Below are 26,660 nucleotides of genomic sequence, written 5' to 3' on the forward strand. Positions count from 1 at the left end.
AGGGGACATGGGCCCTGTGGGAAGAGAAGGCAGAGGACAGAATCACAAAGAACCCCATCACTTATGGGACAGGTGAAGGAAAACGGCCTGGAGACAGGACAGAGCAGGAGGCTTTAGGCGTTTCTCAGAGAAGAGAGTGTCTAGAGAGGCTCTCAAATCCTGGAGAGATGAAGGTTTCAAAGCCTCTCTCTCTCTCTACACACACACACACACACACACACACACACACACACACACACGCACACAATCTTATGTTATTCTAACATTTTGCAATATTGGTCTGTTGCTTTGCAATGATTTTTTTGTTATTTTACGTGCATCGCTCTTCAGGTTTTGGAGACAGAACCAGATGATGTTTGTTTGCTTCTGCAGAGGCTTTTAGCTCTGTGTCGCTGCCTGACGGTGCTTGCCCTCATGGCGGGTGGGCTCCTCAAGCTTTCCTCCTGACAGAAGCTGCTTGTCGGTCACTTTATCTGTCAGTGGGTTGTCTTGGTTTTTTCCTCCAGACCTTCCTTAGCCCATCCTGTAGTGATGGTGGCTGGCTGGAGGAGACATACTGGGTGACCCTGCTCCGGGCTGTTTGAGGGGGGCCTGTCCTTTTTGAGGCTTGTTGAGGACTGGGCAGAAACCTTGTGCCTTTGGGGTGGGTCAGATGTATAGGATTTTTTTTTAACATCTTTATTAGAGTATAATTGCTTTACAATGGTGTGTTAGTTTCTGCTTTATAACAAAGTGAACCAGCTATATATATACATATATCCCCATATCCCCTCCCTCTTGCATCTCCCTCCCACCCTCCCTATCCTACCCCTCTAGGTGGTCACAAAGCACCGAGCTGATCTCCGTGTACTATGTGGCTGCTTCCCACTAGCTATATTTTACATTCAGTTGTGTATATATGTCCATGCCACTCTTTCACTTCATCTCAGCTTACCCTTCCCCCTCCCCGTGTCCTCAAGTCCATTCTCTACATCTGCGTCTTTATTCCTGTCCTGCCCCTAGGTTCTTCAGAACCTTTTTTTTTTTTTAAGATTCCATATATATGTGTTAGCATACGGTATTTGTTTTTCTCTTTCTGACTTACTTCACTCTGTATGACAGACTCTAGGTCTATCCACCTCACTACAAATAACTCAATTTTGTTTCTTTTTATGGCTGAGTAATATTCCATTGTATATATGTGCCACATCTGTCGATGGACACTTTATAGTAATTACTGAAATCACTGCTCCCACTTCCTTCAGCCTCCCCAGACCCAGAAAGGATCCAGTTAGCACAGGCACCTCATAAGTCCCAGGCGTCACCCCTTTACTTACTCTGGAGAAGGGGAAAGCATGTGGAGCCCCTCAGGTACTCTGCACCCCAGCCCAGTAAGAGATGCCTTGAAGGATGGTAAAGGAATTTCCCCAAAGTCACGTGATTAAGAACCCAGGATTTGGACCTGGCTCTGGTTGACTCTAAAGATCTTCCAACAACCCTCCTACACTGTTTTCGGGAATGTAAATTGGTGCAGCCACTATGGAAAACAGGATGGAAATTCCTTAAAAAACTAAAAATAGAGTTGCCATATGATCCAGCAATCCCACACCTGGGCATATATCCGGAGAAAACCCTAATTCTAAAAGATACATGTACCCCAATGTTCATAGCAGCACTATTTACAATAGCCAAGACATGGAAGCTACCTAAATGTCCATCGACAGAGGAATGTAGAAAGAAGATGTTGTATACGTATACAATGGAATACTACTCAGACATAAAGAGAATGAAATATTGCCATTTGCAGCAACACGGATGGGCCTAGAGATTGTCATACTGAGTGAAGTAAGTCAGACAGAGAAAGACAAAGAGCATATGATATCACTTATATGTGGAATCTTTTTTTAAAAATGATACAAATGAAAAAAAAAATGATACAAATGACCTTATTTACAAAATAGAAACAGACTCACAGGCACAGAAAACAAATTTATGGTTACCAAAGGGAAAGGGGGGAGGGATAAATTAGGAGTTTGGGATTAACAGATACACGCTACTATACATAAAATAGATAATCAACAAGGACCCACTGAATAGCACAGGGAACTACATTCAGTATCTCGTAATTACCTATAATGAAAAAGAATATATATGTGTAACTTAATCACTTTGCTGTACACCAGAAATTAACAACATTGTAAATCAACTATACTTGAATTTTTTAAAAAAGCCTAGAGAGAAAAAATATTTAAAGAAATGAAAACAAAGACAGACCTTCCCACTATTAAATTACCCTCTCCTCTTCTGTCTTCTCCCCACCACCCGGTTCTCTCTTCCTTTCCCAGCTGTGCTCCATGCTTATTCCAGCAGCTGGTGCACTAACACTGGAGTCATTCAGCTGAAGTCCTGGGGCATCTTTACCCTGAAATAAACACAGTAGCCAGCTAGTAGCTGGTGAATCATCCAGTCAGTGTATGTTTCCCATCCAGGGTGCCCCTTCGGGGGATGGAGGAGACAATACAGAGAGAGAGAGGGCTTTATGCCTTAGACTTCCTGTCTTGTTGGAAATCTGAGTGCTGGATGAAATGTCAGAGACCAGTTTTTCTAACCCACTCACCCAACAGCAATAGCTTCTATGTAGTGCACATTCTGTGTCATTTTGGAGTCTCAAAGTAGTTGTGAGGTGGGCAGGGCAGGACCTCTCACCCTTTAACTGAAATGAAACCAGTGGAGATCTGCCCACCCAGCCGGGCAGTCTCAGGGGCCCGAGGTGAGCTCAGTCTTGAGTGACAGACTCAGTACTCTTGTCATCTTGGCTCACAGCCTTCTGAGGTCCCTCAGCACGCGTGTCCTCCACAAGAGATCCCACCAGGGATGACCCAGCCTCTGTCTGAGCACCAGACACCACAGGAAGGACTCCCAGCCTCCCGACTTCCTGGCACAGACCCGCCACTTTGAGCTGTTCCAGTCCTTGCTTAGGTGGAGATGAACTCTCCCTCCCTAGCTCTCCCTTCCGCAGTCAGGAGAATTGACGTGTGTGAATATGAGCCCTGAAGCAGGGGGCCTGGGAAGCTTTTCTTTCCCACCCTCTCACCGGGTCAAGGCTTGGCAAGGCGGTTCCGCGTGCCTGGCCTCCCTGGCTGGAACAGGCAGCCTCTGTGCCTGCAGGGACTTCAGCAGCAGGACTTCTGAGCCATCCACAGCTGCACCGACCACTCCCGTCTGAGCCCAGTATTTAAGGCCGGCGCACCCTGGCCAGCTGTGAGTCACGGCAACGGGAAGGCAGCGGCAGCTCCACTCACCCCAGCATCTAGCGCCCTGCGGGAAGGGCCTGTTCCCCCCGCCATGGCTTCCCGGGGGCAGGTCATCTTCTGGAGGTAGCGCTCTCTTCTCTATGCTTACAGGTGGGGGAAACTGGGGTGAGGGCTTTGGGGGTTGCTGAGGACTGCTGGGCTGTCCCATAGGTCCCCACCTGTACCCTTATCTGATCCAGCATTGGGCTGGCAGGAATCTGGCCAGACAAGAGCCTAAGTGGACTCAGTTTAACGTCACACCCCAGCTTCTCAAGACCCCCGTTCAGGGTCAGGTTGGTTTTCTGCCATGGAGGGCTGTCACATGCCAGTGTGTGTGCCAGGCTGGGATGTCAAGGCTCTTGTGGGGGCACTGAGCAGGGTGGCATAGGGCTATTTGGGAGGGTGGAAGGGAATCTATGACTGATGATGGGTGGAATGCAGGTGGACCCTCTGTAGCCCCCAGGATGAAGGAGGTGAGCATGGCTGAACCTTTGTGCAAAGAGGCCACTGGGAAGAGGGCCGATGGGCAAGCTGGGTGGGAAGCAGGGGGGCTGGAGGGCTGTTCCAGGGAAGCGGGTGGAGCCCATCTGGGTGAAGCTGATGTCCACTCTCCACCCTAACAAGGCCATAATTTTCCTTAATATACTCATACATTTTATGAGTATATTAAGTTCATGAGGTGATCATGGCCATTGGTCATGTGGGAGAGTTCATGAGAGGATCTCCCCATCCTCTGCGGACCCAGTGGATTATTTTCTTAAATAATTACCAGAGAGCTTACTATCTTCAAATCTCACACTCAGAATGCATGCCACTTGGAGATGGGATGCTGGTGTGTATGTTCTACCAGGCCTGCCTGCATGGTACATTTAGGAGCTTTGTGGTCAGAACTGTCTTCCCCTTTTCCCTTCATGGCCATCAATGGAAGCAGCCTTCACCCATGGAACATTTTTTTTCTTTTTTTTTTTTAATTGAAGTATAGTTGCTGTACAATGTTACAGGTGCACAATATAGTGATCCACAAGTTTTAAAGGTTATACTCCATTTATAGTTATTATAAAATATTGGCTATATTCCCTGTGTGGTACAGTATATCCTTGTAGCTTATTTATTTTATACGTAACAATTTGTACCTCTTAATATCCTACCCCTCTGTTGCCTCTCCCCCATACCCTCTTCCCATTTATAACCACTAGTTTGTTCTCTAGGTCTGTGAGTCTGATTCTTGTTTGCTTTATTCACTAGTTTGTTGTATTTTTTAGATCCCACATGTAATTGAGATCATACAGTATTTGTCTTTCTCTGTCTGCCTTATTTCACTTAGTATAATGTCATCCAAGTCTGCCCATGTTGCTGCAAATGGCAAAATTTCATTCTTTTTTATGGCTGAGTAGTATTCCATTATATATATATATACCACAGCTTCTTTACCCATTCATCTGTTGATGGACACTTAGGTTGTTTCCATATACTGGCAATTGTAAATAATGCTGCTATGAACATTGGGGTGAATGTATCTTTTAGACTTAGTGGTTTTGTTTTTTTCAGATATATACCCAGGATTGGAATTCCTGGATCATATGGTAACTCTGTTTTTAGTTTTTTAAGAAACCTCCATACTGTTTTCCACAGTGGCTGCACCCATTTACATTCCTACTAACAGTGTACAAGGGTTCCCTTTTCCCCACACCCTCGCCAACATTTGTTATTTGTGTTCTTTTTGATGATAGCCATTCTGACAGGTGTGAGGTGGTATCTCATTATGATTTTGACTTGCATTTCCCTGATGATTAGCAATGTTGAGCATCTTTTCACATGCCTGTTGGCCATCTGTATTTCCTCTTTGGAAAAATATTTATTCAGTTCTTCTCATTTTTTAATCAGGTTGTGGAGGGTTTTTTTGTTTTTTTGTTTTATTGAAGTATAGTTGACTCACAATGTTGTGTTTTTTGTTTTGTTTTGTTTTGAAGTCAAGTTTTTATTAACTTTAAACAGCCAAATGTGACCTTAACTGACATGAGACTGTCTAGTTTTTATTTTATTTTTTTTACTTTTTATTTTATATTAGAGTACAGTTGATTAACAATGTTGTATTAGTTTCAGGTGTACAGCAAAGTGATTCAGTTATACACATACATACACTGTTTTTCATATTCTTTTCCATTATGCTTTATCATAGGGTACTGAATATAGTTCCCTGTTCTATACAGTAGGACCTTGTTGTTTATCCATCCTATATATAATAGTTGGCATCTGCTAACCCCAAACTCCCACTCCATCCCTCATCCACCCCCCACCCCTTGGCAACCACAAGTCTGTTCTCTATGTCTCTGAGTCTGTTTCTGTTTTATAAAAGTTCATCAGTGTCATACTTTAGATTCCACATATAAGTGATATGGCATTTGTCTTTGTCTGACTTACTTCACTTAGTATGATAATCTCTAGTTCCATCCATGTTGCTGCAAGTGGCATTATCTCATTCTTTTTATGGCTGAGTAGTATTCCACTGTATATACGTACCACATCTTCTTTATCCATTCCTCTGCCGATAGACATTTAGGTTGTTTCCATGTCTTGGCTATTGTAAATAATGCTGCTACGAACATAGGGGTGCATGTGTCTTTTTAAATTATAGTTTTGTCCAGGTATATGCCCAGCAGTGGGATTGCTGGATCATACAACAACTCTATTTTTAGTTTTTTGAAGAACCTCCATACTGTTTTCCATAGTGGCTGCACCAACTTACATTCCCAACAACCGTGTAGGAAGGTTCCTTTTTCTCCACACCCTCTCCATCATTTGTTATGTGTAGACTTATTAATGATTGCCATTCTGACCAGTGTGAAGTGGTACCCCATTGTAGTTTTGATTTGCATTTCTCTAGTAATTAGCAATGTTGGTCACCTGTTCGTGTGCTTGTTGGCATCTGTATGTCTTCTTTGGAGAAATGTCTGTTTGGTTCTTCTGCCCATTTTTCAATTGGGTTGTTTGTTTTTTTGATGTTGAGTTGTATGAGCTGTTTATATATGTTGGGTACTAACCCCTTATCAGTCTTATCATTTGCAAATATTATTTTCTCCCATTCAATAGGTTGTCTTTTCATTTTGTCGATGGATTCCTTTGCTATGCAAAAGCTTTTAAGTTTAATTAGGTTCCATTTGTTTATTTTTGCTTTTATTTCCTTTGCTTTAGGAGACTGATTCAAAAAAATATTGCCTCAATTTATATCAAAGAGTGCTCTGTCTTTGTTTTTCTCTAGGATATTTATATTATTTGGTCTTACATTTAGGTCTTTAATCCATTTTGAGTTTATTTTTGTGTATGGTGTTAGAGAATGTTCTAATTTCATTCTTTTACATGTAGTTGTCCAGTTTTCCCAGCACCACTTATTGAAGAGGCTGTCTTTTCTCCATTGTATATTCTTCTTCCTTTGTTGTAGATTAGTTGACCATAACTGTGACCCGTGGAATATTTGAGTGCCTGCTAGAGTCTGTGCGTGGAAAAGTCATGATCCCTGATCTGAAGGGGTTACATTCTGATCAACAGCATTAATGGAGCACCTACTATGTGCTGGGCACTGCACCAGGCACTAGTGCACTAGTGCGAAGGCAACTAAAACACTGACAGGATTTTAGGCTAATGGGAAGGAAAGACTCCCAAACAGACAATTCCAACCTGCTGTTCATAAGCCACGAGACAATAGGGCAGAATGCAACAGGAGCACTTCCCTAACCTGAGGCTTTGGGGAAGGTTTCCTGAACCAGGTGATGGCTGGGCTAAGTCTTGAGGATGAAGTAGCTTAGTCCAGGTGAAGAAGGATGGGAAGGACCCTCTAGACAGAGGGGATAGGACAGGACAGGACAGGATGGGATAGGATAATAGAATAAAGCTCACGAAGCAGCATGGGGTGTTGGAGAGTTACAAGCTACTCCATATCATTACCCGAGCGTGAAGTTTGAGGCGGGGGGTGCTGAGATGAGGCTGGAGAGGCAGAGCCAGGCCATGCTGGGCCTTTATCAAGCCGACTCAGAGCTAGGAATTTGGTGTGGGTGATGAAGAGCCATTGAAGTCTCAAGCAAGGGAATCTTGGTGGTTTTCATCTTAGGCAGGTTATTCCAGAGGCAGCATAGAGAATGGATAGGAGGGCAGAGAAACTGCAGGGAAACAGTTACATAAGAAATGCTCAGGACCTGAAGTTGAGAATGATAGCAGGGGTCCAGAGAGGGGAAAACTATTCAAGAAATGTTTAGGACTTAAAATCGGTGATAAGGTAGATAGCTAGTGGGAAGCAGCTGCAGAGCACAGGGAGATCAGCTCGGTGCTTTGTGACCGCCTGGAGGGGTGGGATAGGGAGGGTGGGAGGGAGGGAGATGCAAGAGGGAAGAGATATGGGAACATATGTATATGTGTAACTGATTCACTTTGCCATAAAGCAGAAACTAACACACCATTGTAAAGCAATTATACTCCAATAAAGATGTAAAAAAAAATTGGTGATATTTGGTAAATGAATGGAGGGGCAGGTAGGGTGGTACAGAATAGGAATGGATGAGGCAAAGGGTGGAGCCTGGAATGAACCCCATGTTCCTGGATTAGATACAGTGAGTTGGGAAAGAGGGAGAAGAGATGAGAGTTAACTTCGGCATGTGTAGAATTTGAGGTTCTCCTGGGGCCTCTAGGCGGAGATGCTCAGTGGACAGCATCCACTGAGAGAAACTGGGAGAGGTCAGGGCTGGAGATGTCAGTTTGAGAGGCAGAAGCAGGAGGCAGGGAATAGTCAGCTGGGATGTCTTGTAAGGAGAGCACATAGCAGGAGAGGAGCAAGGGACCGGGGATGGGAAGCTGATGCACACCAGCGTTTAAGGGTGGGCAGAGGAAGGTGAGTCAAAGAAAGAACTGGGAGCAAGTGGTGGGAGAGGTAGGATAAAACCAGGATAGAAGGGTCTCATGGATGTCAACAGAGAAGTTTCATGGAGCACCCTGGACTGGTAGGGGTATCAGGCCTGGTGCTGGTCGGGAGATCCAATCCGGACAATAATATGGCCTGTGCAGCATTTAAGCAGAACTCATGTGGCTTTGCCCAGAAAGTGAGGAAGATATGATGCCAAGTAGCTCCTGAACCCAGATGAGGCCAGGAAGAGGCAAGGATCCTGAGTCTAGGTTCATGGGTGTGTTGACCATGCGCTGGCAACAGAGAATACCAGATAGCTGTAGCATCTTGTAGCTCTCCTTCCAGAAAGCAGAGACACAGCTAAAGCAGAAGTGAGACCCAGTGGCATGGATTTAACATAGTTACTCTGCTCTCCTTTCTCCCCGGCCTCCCCATCCCTTCTTTCTCTCCTTCCTTTCCTCCTTCTTTCCTTCCTTCTTTCATTTGTTCCTTCTTTCTTTTCTTTCTTCCTTCTTTCCTTCCCTTTTTCCTTCTTCTTTCCTTCCTTTCTTCTTTCTTTCCTTCCCTTTCTCCCTTCCCCCCTCCCTTCCTCCCTCCCTTCCTTCCTTCTCCTTGGATTCTTCATCTGTCTCATTCTGGCTCTTGTATCTGAAGAGAGCTCTTCAGAGCACTTAAGACTGGGGGAAATCGCCAGCCACAATGGGATTAATGAAGACATGTCAAAGGAAGGAAGCCACTGCATAGAAAAGGAGCAGAAGTCAACCAGAGGAAGGTGGATGAAACAGAGAATGAGGGAGGCTAGAACAAGGGAGGCACAGGGAACTTTGTTCCAAAATCTTGGTTTCCCATTGCCCCCAAGATTTCGAGCTGGTGGCTGGCTCATACATACCAGACTTTGATGGCCAAAGTGGTGCTTGGCAGCATAACAGAAGTTTGCCTACTGAGAAAATGTCTCCAAAGGCCTGGCCTGGGGAGGATCTCAGCACAGGCCATGCTGACACTTGAAACCCCATCGAGGTATGAAAAGATGGGTCCAACTTTCAGACCCTCTGAGCCTATAAAACCTGAGACTTTGGGACCTTGAGTGCCCATCGTCATGAGCAGAACAGAGAGTTGGAAAATGAGATAAATTGCACATTGGAAGAAAGACTAAACAGGAGGTGCCTGTGTTCCTGCCCACACCAGGGGCAGGTTACCTCCTTAGCATGTTGCTCTAGCCCCATCTGCACCTGCTGCAATGTTACTCATTTCTTTCGGCATTCAGCTCGCATGCCGCTTCCACTTTGAGGTCTTGCTGGATCTTTCTAGTTGCAGTTAATTGCTCCTTTTATGTTCGTGGTCAGCCATGTTGATGAACACCTGTTCCTGTGCTCGTCTGTTTCCCTCAGTGGGGTTGGCTCGTCGAGGGCCTGGCCTTTGTCTTGTCCCTTGTCATAGGGAGGCAGCGTAGCTCCATGGCTACCCATCTTGGCTCTGGAATCACACTGCCTGGGTTCAAATCCTTGTGCCACCTTGAACTGTGTGGGCCTCAATTTACCTACCTATGAAATGGGCTGATAATAGAACTTAACTCCTAGAGTTCTTTGAATGGCATGTGATAATTATGTGCCTGGCACATCCTAAGAGTTATTGCTAGAGTCTTCATCTGCAAATCTCTCTACAATTCCAGATACATGGCTGTGAACTACGCGTTCTAGTATACTTTGGATAAATTGCTACCGGGGTCTCTTAATGCCAGGTCACTCTAACAACACTCTGGAGACTATTCAGAGTTTTTCAGCTTCTTATTTTGAAAAAAAAAAGTCCACCCCACCTTTTGTTGTCTATGAGTCTGAGACCATTCTTCTGTCAACCTGAGGATGACTAGGGTTTAGAATATATGTATGGCTCTGCCAGTATCAAGCATTAAGGTGGGTGAGGGGAGTCTGGGAGGTCCTTGAGTGTACAAGCTCAGCAAATAAATCTTCCGATGAGGCACTGCTGTTGTCAAGAGCTGCAGCCTTCAGGGGGCCGATGGAGCTATGGGGCTATGACCAAGCGCTGGGTAATGGTTAATTAGCTAAACGATACCACACTCCTAATTATCTCCATTTCACAGATGCAAATGTTGAGGCAAGATGACCCGCTCCATGTGCCCCGGGTCAGCAGAAACCAACAAGCTCCTACCTAGACCTCTATACTGACTTTTATTAGAAAATTATCTTTCTAATCAGCTCTGCCTCATCTCCTGCCACTTAAAGCAGACCCCAGCTCAACACTGGCAAAACTCCTCAGGGACCAGACGGCCAGGGTGGAAGAGTTCTCAGCCGGCCGAGGAGGGCGCTGTCCCCAGAACAAGCCGGAGCCTGTGGCGTATCAACCCTGGGTCTGTGTTGTTTCAGGCAGCTGCTCTAGATGAGTGAGTACAGGAGTGAGAAGCGATTGAAACTCAGTGGAAATTACATCCTTTCAAAGCTTGAAAATTCAGAAAGTCAGTACACCCCCTCATTTTATCTATGAGATAATAAAAAGAAATTGTGCAACTTGCCAAAGGGTCATGTGGTTCAAAATGGGTAGAATAATGCTCTTTCAATGATTCCATATTGCCCAGTGACCCTAGCTAAAAACCGTACTGGACCCCATCTGACCACGATTTACCAAAACATCAAAGATCCCTAAATCTGAGAGACCAAAGCTTCATCCATATTTACCTTTGACATAAAAAGAAGTGGAAATAATGTCGGTGCTGGGGTTAGTCTCATATTCCTGCTCTCCTAGCTGGGTGGCCCCAAGTTAGTTGCTTAACCTCTCTGTGTTTTCATTTCCTCAGGAAATTGGAGTTACTAATTGTACCAGCCTCTCATTTGTTGTGAAGACTAAATGAGTTAATCCATGTAAAGAGCTCAGAGCAGCACCTTGCACGTAGTTACCAATGTATGTGTTAGATACTTATTCAGTCATGCCCTCCCGTTGTTTTTACAAAATAACAAAGTGACTCAAAGGGAAGGTGAGGAATAACCAGTCCAAAAGTAGCAGCTGGGCTTAAGGGACCTCTGTGTCTGAATTCTTCTGGGATTTCAGTGGCGATACCTTCTTCTCTAGTCCTTGTTCTACTGAGATTCAGGAAAGTGCTCGCTGCCTGGGGTAGTAACACTCGCTCCACGGGTCTGGGCCTCCAAGAAATGCAGATTTGCACTGCCCCCTCCAGACCTACCGAATCCCAAACTAGGGGCAGGGCCCAGCAATCTGTGTTTTTTGGATTTTTTTTACATCTTTATTGGAGTGTAATTGTTTTACAATGGTGTGTTAGTTTCTGCTTTATAACAAAGTGAATCAGCTATACATATACATATGCCCCCATATCTCTTCCCTCTTGCATCTCCCTCCCTCCCACCCTCCCTATCCCACCCCTCTAGGCGGTCACAAAGCACCGAGCTGATATCCCTGTGATATGCGGCTGCTTCCTACTACTAGCTATCTACCTTACGTTTGGTAGTGAAATTGAGCTATTTGTAGTGAGGTGGATAGACCTAGAGTCTGTCATACAGAGTGAAGTAAGTCAGAAAGAGAAAGACAAATACTGCATGCTAACACATATATATGGAATTTAAGCAATCTGTGTTTTAACAAGCCCTTCAGGTGATGCTGTTTTAGCCTTCTCTCTGGGCTCTTATGATTCCTCAGGGAGAGCACGAGGATTGACTCCTGATAGAGATAAATTTCACCCGTGATCATGTATCATTCCGCATTTCTCCTTAAGAAGTGTTCTGAAGAGGGGCAGATGGGCCTTGACGAAAACCAAGGAAAAAAACGTGAAGCTTCCCACAATCCCAAACCCTCTGCCTGGGATGTTTCAGATTTACTATCACATCTCTTCCAAATGTATTCCTACCGCTCCAGCATAGCAGTAATGAGAGAAAGGGAAGACAGTTTCCCCTCTTTCTTTCCCTGCAGATTTAGAATGAAAAATTTCATAGAATAAAAAGCATGAAAGATTTGAGAAACAGAGCATCCTTAAAGTGTCAGGGTATTGAATTGTCTCTTTTTGCTTCCTGTCTTGGCTTTTCACTGCGTTCTCCTCCCTCCTCACCCCCAAAAGGCCATTTCACACCTCTCCTCTCTCCAGGCCTCCTGCAAGCCTCTTATCTCTCTGTATCCTTCACTGAGAAAATAGGAGCCCGGCAGATTCTGGCTCCCTCAACTTTTCTCTTCCACGGCCGCCTGCCACACTCATCTGCACCCTTCTTCTCTGCGTCCATCCTGGTACCAGAGGACGAGCCCAGCTCCGAGAGAAGGGCAACCCCTCTGCGCCCTGGATCCATCTTCTCTCCCCTCCTCCAGTATCCCTGTCAGCATGCCACCTGAATCTCAGTGTTTTCTAGTTTAAAAGAAAAGCCCTCTCTCAGCTCCACAACCTCTCCTGCCTCCTCTCTTTTTCCCTTCTTAGCAAACTTGTTGAAAGCTGCCCAGAGTTAGTGAACTATGACTTGCTGGTGTTGTAGAGGGAGTCTGAGGGGTGGCTCAAGCTTGGGGCAGACTGGACCTGGCAGCGGGTTGCAACCCAGGCTCCGCCACTTTCCAGACGTGTGGCCTTGGGCAAGTTATTTATCGTCTCTGGGCCTGGCTTCCTCATCTGTAAAATGGGCATGATATTAGAATCTGCACCGTAAGATTGTGAGAAATATGTGAATGAATGCATGTAAAGCGTTTAGCAGACACTTACTGTAAACTGCAAATTCTATTATTATTCTCTCCTTAAGTTACTCCAGTGGGGTTTTGTCCTCACTGCACCAAGGTATCTATCACTACTGTCAATGTTTCTAGCGACCTCCATGTTGCCAAATCTAATGTCAGCTTCTCTGATCTGATCTTACTTGTCTTCACAACAGCATTCAACACAAAATGTCCCACAGCTGCCTCCTTGAAACACTTCCTTCCATGGTCTCCAAGACGCTACACTCTCCTGAATCCCGCCCTCAGCCCTACCCCATGACACTGGTCCCATCTCCTGGGGTTGTCCTCTGCCACTCTACACCTGGTCAGGTGGTAGCCGCCCTCCTCTGCTGCCCCATGCAGCTCAAAACCACCAGGCTCCACCTGCAGGGAACCTGCCTCTGGTATGAGGAAGTAGCCTTTCACTCATTTCGCATATTCGATGATTGACTGTACCCTTTGCTAAAAGGCCTCAGGGTCCAGGAACAGAATATAACAGTATGGGGACAACTGCCCTTTAAAAGTGGCTGGTGGAGGAGATATGGGGATATATGTATACATATAGCTGATTCACTTTGTTATACAGCAGAAACTAACAAACCCTTGTAAAGCAATTATACTCTAATAAAGATGTTAAAAAAAAAAGTGGCTGGTGTAAGCTTCAGGGTCAGGATAAGTCTTACGAGGCGAGGGAGGGCCAGTTGCGTACTAGCAAGGGCTGTGTGAGAGGGAGCTTCTTCCAGACCCCAAAGGAGCCCTGGCAGAAGCCTTGAAGCCTGGGGTTAAGTTTCCAGACAGGTCCGGGTAGGAAGCCTGCTGATGCAGGGGACACGGGTTTGAGCCCTGGTCCGGGAAGATCCCACATGCCGCGGAGCAACTAAGCCCATGCGCCACAACTACTGAGCCCACGTGCCACAACTACTGAAGCCTGTGCGCCTAGAGCCTGTGCTCCACAGCAAGAGAAGCCACCACAATGAGAAGCCTGCACACCGCAACAAAGAGTAGACCCTGCTCGCCGCAATTAGAGAAAGCCCACGCACAGCAACAAAGACCCAACACAGCCAAAAATAAATAAAATTTAAAAAAATAAATTAATTTTTTAAAAATTAAATATTTTAAAGCAGTTTTACAGTTAAAAAAATCCTTACACCTTAATATAGCAGCAGTTGTAACTCTATACAGTAATGTGCATTTCTGCACTTTTACTGGGTTGGAAAATGCCATATTGGGCCACCCTTCCTGGAAACACAAGGCCTGGCGGGATTCCCCCATCTGCCTGCTGCCCATTCTGCTCAATCTATTATCCTGTTACATGTGAGCCTCTTGGGGTCCAAGCAACGTGCCCCAGTCAAGCACCTAACAGTCTCTGTATTTAAGTATTTACTTAACACAGTGGTTCCCAAAGTGAGTTCTGAGGACACTGATACGGCAACATTTTTCCCAGAAGAGTTCTGTGGTCAAGCAAGATTGGAAGTGCTGAATACTATTAGGTTGGACTACATGAAATTGCCAATGTTCAATTGTGTTTGACCTCCGAAAGAGGGATTTCAAATGGTTCAACCTAGTACATACTCCGCTGGGACATTCACTATGCATATTAGCGTATTAAGAGCTTTTGAAAAGTCCTATAGTTAAAGAAATCTATTTGATTGTGATTGACTCAGTGTAATCCTTTTAAAAATAATACTTATTAATATACATCAGGACACACTTTGGAAAACTCGGGCCTGGAGTAATTACAAAAGAACAGAAGTCATGGATAGAAAAACGAACATGAATGTAGGAGCCCAGGGCAGCATGAAGGCTGAGCAAAGGCTCAGGAGGGAGGGGGCAGGTGGATATTTTCCTTGCCGGACTGCCTGCCCAGCTTTGATATCCAAAGTCATCATATTTTTCAGCCCTTCCCCTGCTGCAGTGATTCTTCCTGACCGACCTCTGCTTTTTTTCTCCCTCATAAACATGTAGGGAGGATTCATGAACTGACAGCAATGGCTCACCCCATATTCCTCAAATGACAGATACTAAATAAACATGGGTATTATTTTGACTGCTCTCTCATTATAATTATTAGTTCATCTTTTCAGGATGTTATTATCCCAGTTCATAAGTGTTCATCTAATTTGCTTACAACTAGGAGGTGAGTTAAGCTAATCTGGGGGCAGACAAGAGGCTCACCCTGGCTGGGGTGCCCCGGGGAGCACCTCCCACGGGCTGTATAAAGAACGTGGGCACATGGCCAGCTTTGAATATGTTGTTCTCCAGGGACCAGAGCCAGATGTCTAAGACAGAGACTGGAATCGTCGGACAGGGTAGGTTGAAGTAGCAGACAGTGAGACAGAGGCTTGGCCAGGACTAAATCCTCCGTGCTTCTACTCCCTACCCCCCCCCCCACCCTCCCACTGTCCCTCTGTCTGGAATTCTTCCCACCAGAGAGCCTTTAACAGGGTTGTCCATCATTCACATGCTACCTGGTGGACATCAGCGTGACGGACTCTCAGTGGAGCCACTAAGCATTTTGACATCACCTGGCCCCTCTGGTCATCTAGCAGGTGTTAGGTGTGGGTAGGAATTATCTGATATTCCCGGGAAGTGGAAGATGAGAATCGAAAGGTAGGGTGAGGCCTGCCTGTGAGAGCACAGAGTTTATTTAAAGTTGTTACTTGTAGTGTGGTGGGATTTAAATGACATTAAATGGGACCCTGACAGTTTTGTGCCCTGCAGTGGAAGGCACTGCCCAGAGTGAGCATGCTCACAGAAGAAATCCGTGGCCTCTCAGGGGCATTGCTGCAAACGTATAATTACCAGGAAAGGCGAGAACAAGGTTGTTTGATTTCTCATGATGTGAGTGAAAACAAAGACTTCGACTGCGGCTCCTTTCTGCGTGTGATCCTATGCCAGTCACTTAATTTTTCTTGTTAAGTAAGGGCAATAAATGGACCTCCCAGAACCGCCTTGAGGATCAAAAGTGACAAGGTACAAGAGGTGGTCATGATAGTGACACTGATGGCAACACATAGCTCTCTTGCAATACCTGACATGTCTACATCTTTCATTGAGAAGCTGCCTTGCCCATTGGAGAAATATAACTTTTAAAAAGAGCCAAGACCCATACACCCATTAAAATAGGCAGAAATATTAAAAAGCAATGGTCCTTTATGTCCAATTGTTCATTTCCCTTCAGGTTCAGCTTCCAGAGAGTCTGTCTGTATTAGGGATGTAGCCCGACATTTTGGATCTCTTGGCCAACAATTTATGTCAGTTCTGGGGTTGGCCTTCTTATGGGATCACCTCACAGTCCCACAGCCTCATAATCATGGCCTCCAATGTTGGGTTCCTCCCGTGTGCCAGTACACTTCTGCAAGTTCTGCGTACATTATTGATTAATTAAACAAATTTTTACTGATCATCTACTTTGTACCTGGCACCATAGATCCTAGGATTACAGTCAGGTACAAGGTATAGGGCCCACCATCATTTAGAGTACAGACGAGAAGGGGAGACGGATAGATAAACACACAGTTACAATACTGTATGCTCAGTGCCACCACAGGCCAGTTGCAGAATGCTTTGGAATCAACGTCTAACCCAGTCGTGGTGGTGGTGATTTGTGGTGGGTCATTCCAGAGATTTCCTGGAGGAGGTGGTTTCTGAGTGGGAGTTAGCCAAGCAAGGAGAAGTGAGGAGAATATCCAGGCAAAGGGCAAGACCTATGGGGAGGGGGTGGGGCGGGGATGGGAAGAGGAAAGCAGAGTGGTAGCTGCAGAGATGAGCATGAGCTGGATTTAATCTCCTCAACAACTGAATAAGGTGGGTTTTATCTTCCCACTTTGCAGCTGAGCAAATCAAGGCATAGAGTGACATGAGAAAGTGAATGGGGATGTTTGGGAGAATGATTAGAAGATGGCAAAACCAGCAGATGAAATCAAATCCTTTTTCTTAATTGGGGTATAATTGTTTTACAATGTTGTGTCAGTTTATACTGTACAGCGAAGTGAATCAGCTCGCTCTCTCTCTCTATATATATATATATCCTCTCTTTTTTGGATTTCCTTCCCATTTAGGTCACCACTCAAATCATTTTTGAGAATGATTTTCAAATGGCAGGAAGAGATGGTGAGGTCAGGATCCACTGCTTAATGGTCAGACTCTGCTGGGCCCATGGTGCCCCTTACTGATACTTTTCTCCCAGGGATTGTCAATCTCACTGCTTATCCATTATCACAACTGTTTAGTACAATGTAAGCAAAGGGAATAAAAAATAGAGTCTAGATCTATCTGCCTCCAAAGTCTATGCCCTTTTCTAGTCTAGAAAAAAGTTATTTTATTTTTGATACTATGATTAGGTGTGTGGAGCAGCTGGGGAAGTCAGGTGGCTAGGCTGGTGCAAGGTGAATCTTACAAGGCAACTTCCGCTTACGGCCAAGGTCTTGGTAGCTGCACTTTATCAAGAGCCCAGGAGCCCAGCTTCCCAGGAGTCCCAGTGACAAAACCCCAAATGCCAGGTTCCACTGCCTTTCTTTGAAAACCTTTAGAAGTAAAACTCTGAAGTGTTAGCAGAGAGGACTATTGGTATGAGAAAGAAGTGTTTTGATATTACAAAGCTATCAAGATCTTGGTTCTTTTGGAACGCTAGAAGAATTTTTTTCCCCTTAAAGAGATCCCCCAAAACTTCTGTGCTTAAACTGTAGGAGAAGACTAAAACCTTGAAAGCTTTTGAACATGACCAAAACTTCGAAAAAAAGATAAATCTGGTTGTTTTCTCATATTCTAGGTTGACATTTCTCATAGGCAAAATACTATGAAATGCTTGACTTTTGTAGATCCAGCAAATAAGTAATTATACTTTCACTAATAATGACCCCAACCTATTCCATTTATTCTAATAAGTGTGTTATCTGAATGTAAGTGTTAATTTTCTGAGGCAGAAAGTGTGGGACCTACAAGAGAATCTGTTTAATATGTGTAGAGGATCCTGCTAGCTTCCCAGTTTTCTACCCTTAAGGCAAAATTGTAAAGAAGCAAGGCACGGGACGGTGGCTTTCATCAGCATCCCCAAAAGGTGTTGAATTGTGAAGGAAGTGCTCAGTTTATCTGGGGCTCCTGGTGCTGTTAACCTGGGTCCGCCACACTGAGGCTGTTCTCCAATCATCACCTCGGGCACCTTGTGAACAGCCTATGGAGTTATGAAGAACACGTCTGCTAACTTAAAGGAAGAAAAACCAGTTATGGGTAACTTCTAGCACACACTCACTGGGTCCTGGCTCTTCCCGTGGGAGTTCTACAGAAAGTACAAACCATTGACCTAGGAAATCGTTGTAAGTTAACAACTTTGTGGGAGCATCTAACTGAAAGATGCCTGTTCACCCACCTTCTCAAAGAGAGTTAGGTCAAACCTAGAAAAACTAGAGCAATGCTTTCTTTTTAAAAATATGTTCTCCTTATTTGTTTTACAAAAGTAATGTGGGGTTAGTGGGGAGAATTTGGAAAATACAGAAAAGCACAAAAGAAAAAATGTCTAAATCTATATCATCCTGAACCTGGAGATAACCACCTTCAATGTATCCTTCCAGTCTTTTTTCTCTGTATTTAGATATAATAAACGGTAGCATACGGTACATATTATTTTAGAAACTACTTTCAACTTACCAATTTTGTGAACATTTCTCATATAAGTAAACATTCTCTTATGATGTGATTCTTTACACCTGCGTAGTATTGCCTCTCATGATGAACCTTAATTTACTCACTCAGTTCCCGATTCTTGGACATGTAGGTGCTTCCAGTTATTTGCTCACAACTGTTGTCTTAATTTCAATCAATGCTATAGTTAACATCCTTGGAAATACATCCTGTTGGTTCTTTCGAATGAACTCCTAGAAGTAGAATCACTGGATCAAGGCTCACTATGCACATTGAAACCTGCTGATACATGTGGCCAAATGGTCCTCCTATCGCCACCCTAAAGTTTGCTCCAACTCACACCCCTACCAGCCAGCTAGAATCCCCAAAATAAAAATTTCTACATAAGCCTTTCTCCAGGACCAGAACTAACCCTGCCAACATTTTGAAAAAGAAAATGGCAAATTTTGTATCCGATGTTCCCACTTTTCCCCATTATTGAGATTTTCTTTCTTTTGTCTTAGCCTCCTCTTTCTTAATTTACCATCCAACCCTGCTCTCAGTAAAGAAACTAAGACATTCATTTACACCCAGGTATCAATGACTAATGAGATAAAATATTACACTATACATCTTAATCACAAACAAAACCAAAGAAATACATTTCTTATAAGGTTTCACTTCATTATCAAGCTAAAGATGAGTTATTGTGAGGTGGAGAAAGCCCCAGAGGTAGTAAAACAGAGGCCAGGTGTTTGGGGGTTTTGTTCTTGTTTGTTTTGGTGTATTGAAGTATAGTTGATTTACAATGTGTTCGTTTCTAGTATACAGCAAAGTGATTCAGTCATATACGTATTTCAGATTCATTTCCATTATAGTTTATTACTGTATTCTTACTCCTAAAGCTGTTCTTTGGCAAGTCTCCCTTTTATGGAGAGGAAAATGAAGTTCACAGCCTCTTCTTTCTCTGCCCAACTCCTCAGGAAAATCTTGGTGTTTTCTGCTAAGTCTCCTCACCCTCCCACTCATAAGTATGAATTCAATGGAGTAAACCAGGTAGAGAGCACTTCCCTGGTGGCACAGTAGTTAAGAATCTGCCTGTCAATGCAGGGGACACGGGTTTGAGCCCTGGTTGGGGAAGATCCCACATGCCGCGGAGCAACTAAGCCCGTGTGCCACAACTACTGAAGCCCGCGCGCCTAGAGCCTGTGCTCCACAACAAGAGAAGCCACTGCAGTGAAAAGTCCACGCACTGCAACGAAGAGTAGCCCCCACTCGCTGCAACTAGAGAAGGCCCGTGCGCAGCAACAAAGGCCCAGTGCAGCCAAAAATAAATAAATAAATTAATTAATTAAAAAAGAATAACATGCTGAGAAGTCTGAAAAGGGTATAAGAGAAAGGGAAGAGGATAATGCTGAGAATAGATTTGAGGCCAGGAGGGAGAAGAGACAGGGAATGAATTTCAGAGGGAGTTTGAGGAAATTTTTGAGAAGGGAATTTTCTGTTCTAATAAGAACAGAAGTTGGGAAAGAGGAGTTGTTTTTTTTTTAGTTTTTCTGTGCATTATCCATGTAATACCTTCGGATGCTTTCCTAGATGTCCATCGGTTTCAGTCAAACTTTTCTATTGGATTGATATTTCTTTGACTGTAACATTGTCAAAAACCAAACCATGAGATGTTTGGGCTTTGTATAGGTTACGATAGGAGCGTGTCTCCGGAGCTTGACAATATTTATGTATAATAATTAAGAGCTTATTTCTAAATGTATATTTAGTAGCTAATTTTAAGTGTTTCCTTAAAATCTTCCCTGAAGTGTAATTTAAGTAGACATAACCCTGAAATAAAAATGTGGGCTGCCATTCATTTGGGCTGCCTCATGGACATACTTTGATTCACAGAAGAGTATGTGCTAAAAGCAGTTAGCTCAGTTCGGCATTTATCAAATGCCCAGGATGAGTCAGGCACTATGTCTGACACTTAGGGAAATATATGTGACTTGATATATTGATCCAACATGACTAGTAGGTTATAACCAAAGCACAGTTTAATTTTTATCTCCCTCTGACCTTTTAAAGTGCATTCAGTAGGGAAATACATGCTGAAACTTCTGAAGTCTCTGATGAAAACTTGTCCTCTCCATCAGCTGCCTGATGTCTCCTCAGCACCTGGTTCCCCAAAGGTCCACTTCACACATGACTCTCAATGCTCAGGTCCCCTCTCCCAGGTATTCCTATTGGTGGGAACTCATCACGGCTCTAGGATATCTGGCCTGTTGGACAAACTCACCTATTCCTTGCCTTGTAAAAGAGTACTGACCTCCAAATGCATATTCTCCCATTCTCTCTCTCTCTCTCTCTCTCTCTCTCTCTCTCTCTCTCATTGACCTATTCTAGACCACATTAAATTTCACAAGTATGACTTTGGCTGTACTCCATGGTGTACCCACCACACCCCAACTTTGTGCTTTGTATTTGTGTGTCGAGGAGGGAGAGGAGTATGTCCTCATAGCAGAGAAAAAAAATTTTTCTCCTAAGAAATAGCATCACAAATGTCTCTCTACTTTGATTCCTTTTTATAGCCCTTCATCTGATTGAGGTGGCTAAGAATCATGGGACTGCTTGTCAAAGATTCCCTTTTTAAACTCTACAGAGTGACGTGGTGTCTCACTTCTGTGTGCAGCATCTATTGTATCTCAAATCTCCGCTGAAACTTTAAATTTAACATCCTATTATTACACAAAAACATAAAGGTACAGTTCCTGTTCTTGAGAAATTGAGAGGAGATTAAAGAAGACACAAATGTATAAACAGATCATTTCAATACAATGTGACAAGCTGTCGGACAGAGAAATGTGCAGGGGACCGTGAGGGCAAGGAGACAGCTTCTGAGACACATCGCCACTATTTTCCCTCAAACATTACCTGGAGGAAGGCCACACACAAAAGAATAAGGAGTCTGTGTAGCTTGCAAGTGAGCGGAAAGAATGTGGTATCTTCTTGGGAACTTCATGCTTCAGAACAAATGCTATTGATTTATCCCCAGTTACTCAGTGCCTGGAGGAATGATTAAATTATGGGTTTGGGATAATACTGTATAATTGGTTAAAGTGGATAGAAAAAGGACCCTTTTTTTAAGGGTTTGAAAGGAAGCCCAGAAATCTTGGCAGACAAATGTGAAAATAGTCATGCTCTCTGAATCTTACTTATGGTGCTGTAGAAACAGGGCTAGTTCTGGGGCCTGGACCACTCACATGTGTCTCACTCCTGTGCTCTTGGTTCCGCACATCAGTGACCATACAGAGGACATCTGGACAAGCATTTCCCCAGACATTAGAAGTGGAGAGGGGGCGTGAGGGACCCATCCACTATACCTACCTTTTCTCTCTCTTCATTCTCTCTCCTACCAATTCTTTCTTTTCCTTTGGAATGAATAGTTCATTGCACTTTCCCAGCCCCCAGTCGCAACATAAAATATAGCATTATAAAATTGCTTGGAAAATAGCAGAAAAATCTATCAATGAGCTGCTCCTCTAATGCTGTTAAGGCAGGGAAGAAGGGAGCTGTATTCTGTTCGGTCCTCAAATGGAGTTTATGCCACTGAGCCCCAGAACCCTAGAGATGTCCCATCTGGCTGTCCAAACAGATACAAACCACTTTACACACTGAGAGGATCAAACCAAGGCTGTGTGTCTCAGGATCAACAGGACTGTTGTAATTTCCGTTGTTTTGCCTAGTGTCCCTCCGAGCCATTGAATTATCCCAGAAATTCAAATAATTATGAATCCAAACTATGTCTTTCAGACCTCTCTCACCTGGAAGTAACACACACAACCATTGTCAAACCACAGTTCCCATTTTTGGAAAGATTGCTCCCATAACCTGACACCATTTCAGAGCAAGAAGCAGCATTTCGTCCAAGAAATGCCCCTTTCGATTGACATGCACACACTGCTATATTTAAAATAGATAACCAACAAGGGCCTACTGTATGGCACAGGGAACTCTGCTCAATACTCTGTAATAACGTAAATGGGAAAAGAATTTGAAAAAGAATAGATTCATATATATATACATATATATATATATACACATATATATATACATATATATAAACTGAATCATTTGCTGTACACCTGAAACTAACACAACATTGTTAATCAACTATACTCCAATATAAAATAAAAAAGTTTTTTAAATGCCCCTTTGGCACTGACCAGGGTACTCCCAACCCAGCTAGGTTCTGACTCTCAGGGCAGCCCTCTGGGAGAATGTGGTTGCTTTTTCTGGGTAGGAGGAAATTTGCCCGAATGGAAAAAGGCCAGTATTCCAGGTCATTCCTGCGTCTCTTCTTCAGGCCTCTGCCTGTGCTGCCGTGTCCCCGGCTCCTTCATGGGATTCTCAGCTCCATGGCCACCAGAACTGTGGTATTTGACCGAAATGTGAAAAATTGTTTCTGTCCTTGTTTTGAGTAAGATATGCCTAGAAAGGGGGAGGAAACTAAGAAACATTGTAAATATGACACGAACAAAGCTAGTTTCTTATCCTAACTTCTGAAATCTAAGTATGACACGAACAAAGCTAGTTTCTTATCCTAACTTCTGAAATCTAAGTCAACATGCAACATGACTGGATAATGTGGCAGCTTTGAGGGCACCAGCATTGGTTTCTTTTCTCATCTCTGTCTGGGTTAGCAAGAGGCAAAGCTAATTAGTTTCTAGACCAAAGGAAAACTGGGGAGGCATTCCTCCCAGGCCTAGCAGGACCCTCAGTCCCTAACAGAATCTGCCCCAAGTGTCTCTGGTCTTCCTTCCCTAAGACCACCCTCCACCCCTCTGGTCTTGAAATACATACTTTGTACCGTAGTCACCCTGGTTCTTGACGTGGGCCTTAACCTCTCGAGAGCAGGAAAGGAAACTAACGTTTCTAGTGCATTTGCTACGTGACAGGCAGTATCCTATAGACATTATATACATCATGGAGAAAGGCACCAATCGAAAAAGGTAGTTCCCTCCCTAGCCCTCAAATATTTCTTACCTCGAGCTCAGAAATAATGCCCTAAGCATTAAAAAAATTGTTAGAGGTGCCCACCTATGCCCTCACCAACCAGCATGTAATTCAAAGTGGAAAGGGCACTAAACTATAAAACCAGAAAATGCATACACAAGTTAAAAAGCACTTCCATCTAGTTTTCCTGATTGTAAATTTCTAGATGAGTTCGTTGAAACTTAACTCTGATCTCTGGCCCCCATGTGTGAGTGTGTTGGTCAGCAGTGGGAGAGATGCCATAGGACAAGCTTATCAGCCCTGTGAGTAGCCCGCTGCTGCCTGGGCTTCTAGTTACCCTATGCTGACCCAGTACAGCTTTCTTTGGTTCATCTCCTGAAGTTCCTGATAGCTTTGATCCCTGGAAAGCAAAGCTTTGTCTGTGACTCATTTCTCCAAGTTGCTCAATACGCTTGAAACAAATTCTCTGGATGACCATTAATGCTGATTTTACCCCTATGGTGAAGGTATAAAGCTTACTTTTATGTGTTTATAGCATAATCTAGTAGTCTCTCTATTGGGCATGAAGCCTTAATCATGGGTACCACATGCTCTCCATATCATATCAGTACCCATAATACCTAATGGGTACTAAAGATATACTTCATATCTCAAATTTCCTTTTCTCTTTGCACTTTGAAAATATAATTCCATCATTTTTCTGGCTTCTTTCGTTACTTTGGAATATAAGCTATTTGTCTAATTTTCATTCCTTTTTAGGTAATCTGTCTTTTCTCTCTTACTGCCTATAAGACCTTTTGGGTCTTTGTTCTTTTACAGTTTCACTATGAAATGTCTGGTAGCTTTCTTTTTATTGACGCTACTTGAGATGCATTGAGCTTCCTGAATCTGAAGATTGGGATCTTTCATGAATACTAAAAAAAATACTTTTTCTCTTCAGGTATTGCCTCTCTCTCATTCTCTATTCTCTCTTTCTGGACCTCTGGTATGATATATATTAAAATTTTGTTTTTCATTTGTCTTATCCTCTCTTTTATATATATTTTTAAAATTTTTATTGAGGTATAATTGACATACAATATTATATTAGTTTCAGGTATACAACATAAAGATCTGATATTTGTATGTATTGAGAAATTATTTCCACAAGTCTAATTAACATCCATCACAATACATAGTTATAGAATTATTGTTCTTGTGGTGAAAACTTTTTTTTTTCATTAAAGTATAGTTGATTTACCATGTTGTGTTAGTTCCTGGTGTACAGCAAAGTGATCCAGTTATATATATATATATATATATATATATATATATATATATATATATATATATATTCAGATTATTTTCCATTATAGGTGAAAGATATGGAATACAGTTCCCCGTGCTATACAGTAAATCCTTGTTGCTTATGTATTTTATGTATAGTACTTTCTATCTATTAATCCCAAACTCCTAATTTATCTCTCCTCCCTCCATTTCCCCTTTGGTAACCGTAAGTTTGTTTCCTATGTCTGTGACTCTATTTCTGTTTTGTATATAGTTCATTTGTATTACTTTTTAGATTCCAGATATAAGTGATATCATATAATATTTGTCTGATTTACTTCACCTAAGTATAATATTCTCTAGGTCCATTGATTTTGCTGCAAATGGCACTATTTCATTCTTTTTTATGGCTGAATAATATTCTATTGTATACCACATCTTTTTAAGCTGACCATCTGTTGATGAGCACTTGTGTTGTGTTGTTTCCATATCTTGGTAATTGTAAATAGTGCTGCTATGAACAATGGGATGTATGTATCTTTTCCAATTAGAGTTTTCATCTTTTCTGGATATATACCCAGGAGTGGGATTACTGGCTCCTACGGTAGCTCTATTTTTAGTTTTTTAAGGAATCTCCATACTGTTTTCCATAGTGGCTCCACCAATTTACATTCCCACCAACAGTGTAGGAGGGTTCCCTTTTCTCCACACCCTCTCTAGCATTTATTACTTGTAGACTTCTTGATGATAGCCATTTTGACCAGTCTGAGGTGATACTTCATTGTGGTTTTGATTTACATTTCTCTAATAATTAGCAATGTTGAGCATCTTTTCATGTGCCTGTTAGCCATCTGTATGCTTTCTTTGGAGAAATGTCTATTTAGGTCTTCTGCCCTTTTTATGATTGGGTTGTTTCTTTTTTCGATATTGAGTTGTATGGGCTGTTTGTATATTTTGGATATTAACCCCTTGTTGGTTGCATCATTTGCAAATATTTTCTCCTAGGTTGTCTTCATTTTGTTTACGGTTTCCTTTGCTGTGTAAAAGCTCTTGATTAGGGCACACTTGTTAATTTTTGCTTTTATTTCTTTTGTCTTGGGAGACTGATCTAAGAAAATATTTCTACGATTTATGTCTGAAAATGTCTTGCCTACATTGTTTTCTAGGACTTTTATGGTGTCGTATCTTATATTTAGGTCTTTAAGCCATTTTGCGCTTATTTTTGTAGATGGTGTGAGGAAGTGTTCTAATTTCATTGATTTACATGTAGCTGTCCAGGTTTCCCTATACCACTTGGTGAAGAGACTGTCTTTTCTCCATTGTATATTCTTGCCTCTTGTGTCATAGTTTAATTATCCATAGGTGTGTGGGTTTATTTCTGGGCTCTCTATTCTGTTCCATTGATCTATATGCCATTTTTTGTGGTAATACCACATTGTTTCAATTACTGTAGCTTTGTAGTATTGTCTGAAGTCTGGGATGGTTATGCCTCCAGCTTTGTTCTTTTTCCTCAGGATTGCTTTGGCAATTCTGGATCTTTTACGGTTCCATATAAATTTTAGGATTATTTGTTCTAGGTCTGTGAAAAATCTCATGGGTATTTTGGTAGGGATTGCATTAAGTCTGTAGATTGCTTTGGATATTATAGCCATTTTAACAATATTAATTCTTCCAATCCAACAGCGTGGGATACCTTTCCATTTCTTTGACTCATCTTCAATTTCCTTTATGAATGTTTTATAGTTTTCAGCATACAAGTCTTTCACCTCCTTGGTTAAGTTTATTCCTAGGGGTTTTTTTGGATATCATTTTACACAGGATTGTTCTTAACTTTCTCTTTATGATATTTCATTATTAGTGTAAAAAATGCAACAGATTTCTGTATGTTAATCTTCTATCCTGCTACTTTGCTGAAT

At 42.9% G+C, this 26,660-nt stretch overlaps 1 protein-coding gene across 1 annotated transcript in view; it reads left to right on the forward strand.

Annotated features, from left to right (window-relative positions):
• Nucleotides 1–3,324: 3,324 nt before the first annotated feature.
• Nucleotides 3,325–26,660, forward strand: part of VTCN1 (V-set domain containing T cell activation inhibitor 1) — a gene marked incomplete at its 5' end in the record, with an annotated part of 61,286 nt that continues 37,950 nt past the window's right edge. The window contains 1 exon segment of the mRNA XM_082660978.1: nt 3,325–3,356. Coding sequence (XP_082517104.1) covers nt 3,325–3,356 — 32 coding nt within the window.

This window comes from Grampus griseus (genome assembly GCF_964374135.1).
Source record: "Grampus griseus genome assembly, chromosome: 1".
NCBI lineage: Eukaryota > Metazoa > Chordata > Mammalia > Artiodactyla > Delphinidae > Grampus > Grampus griseus.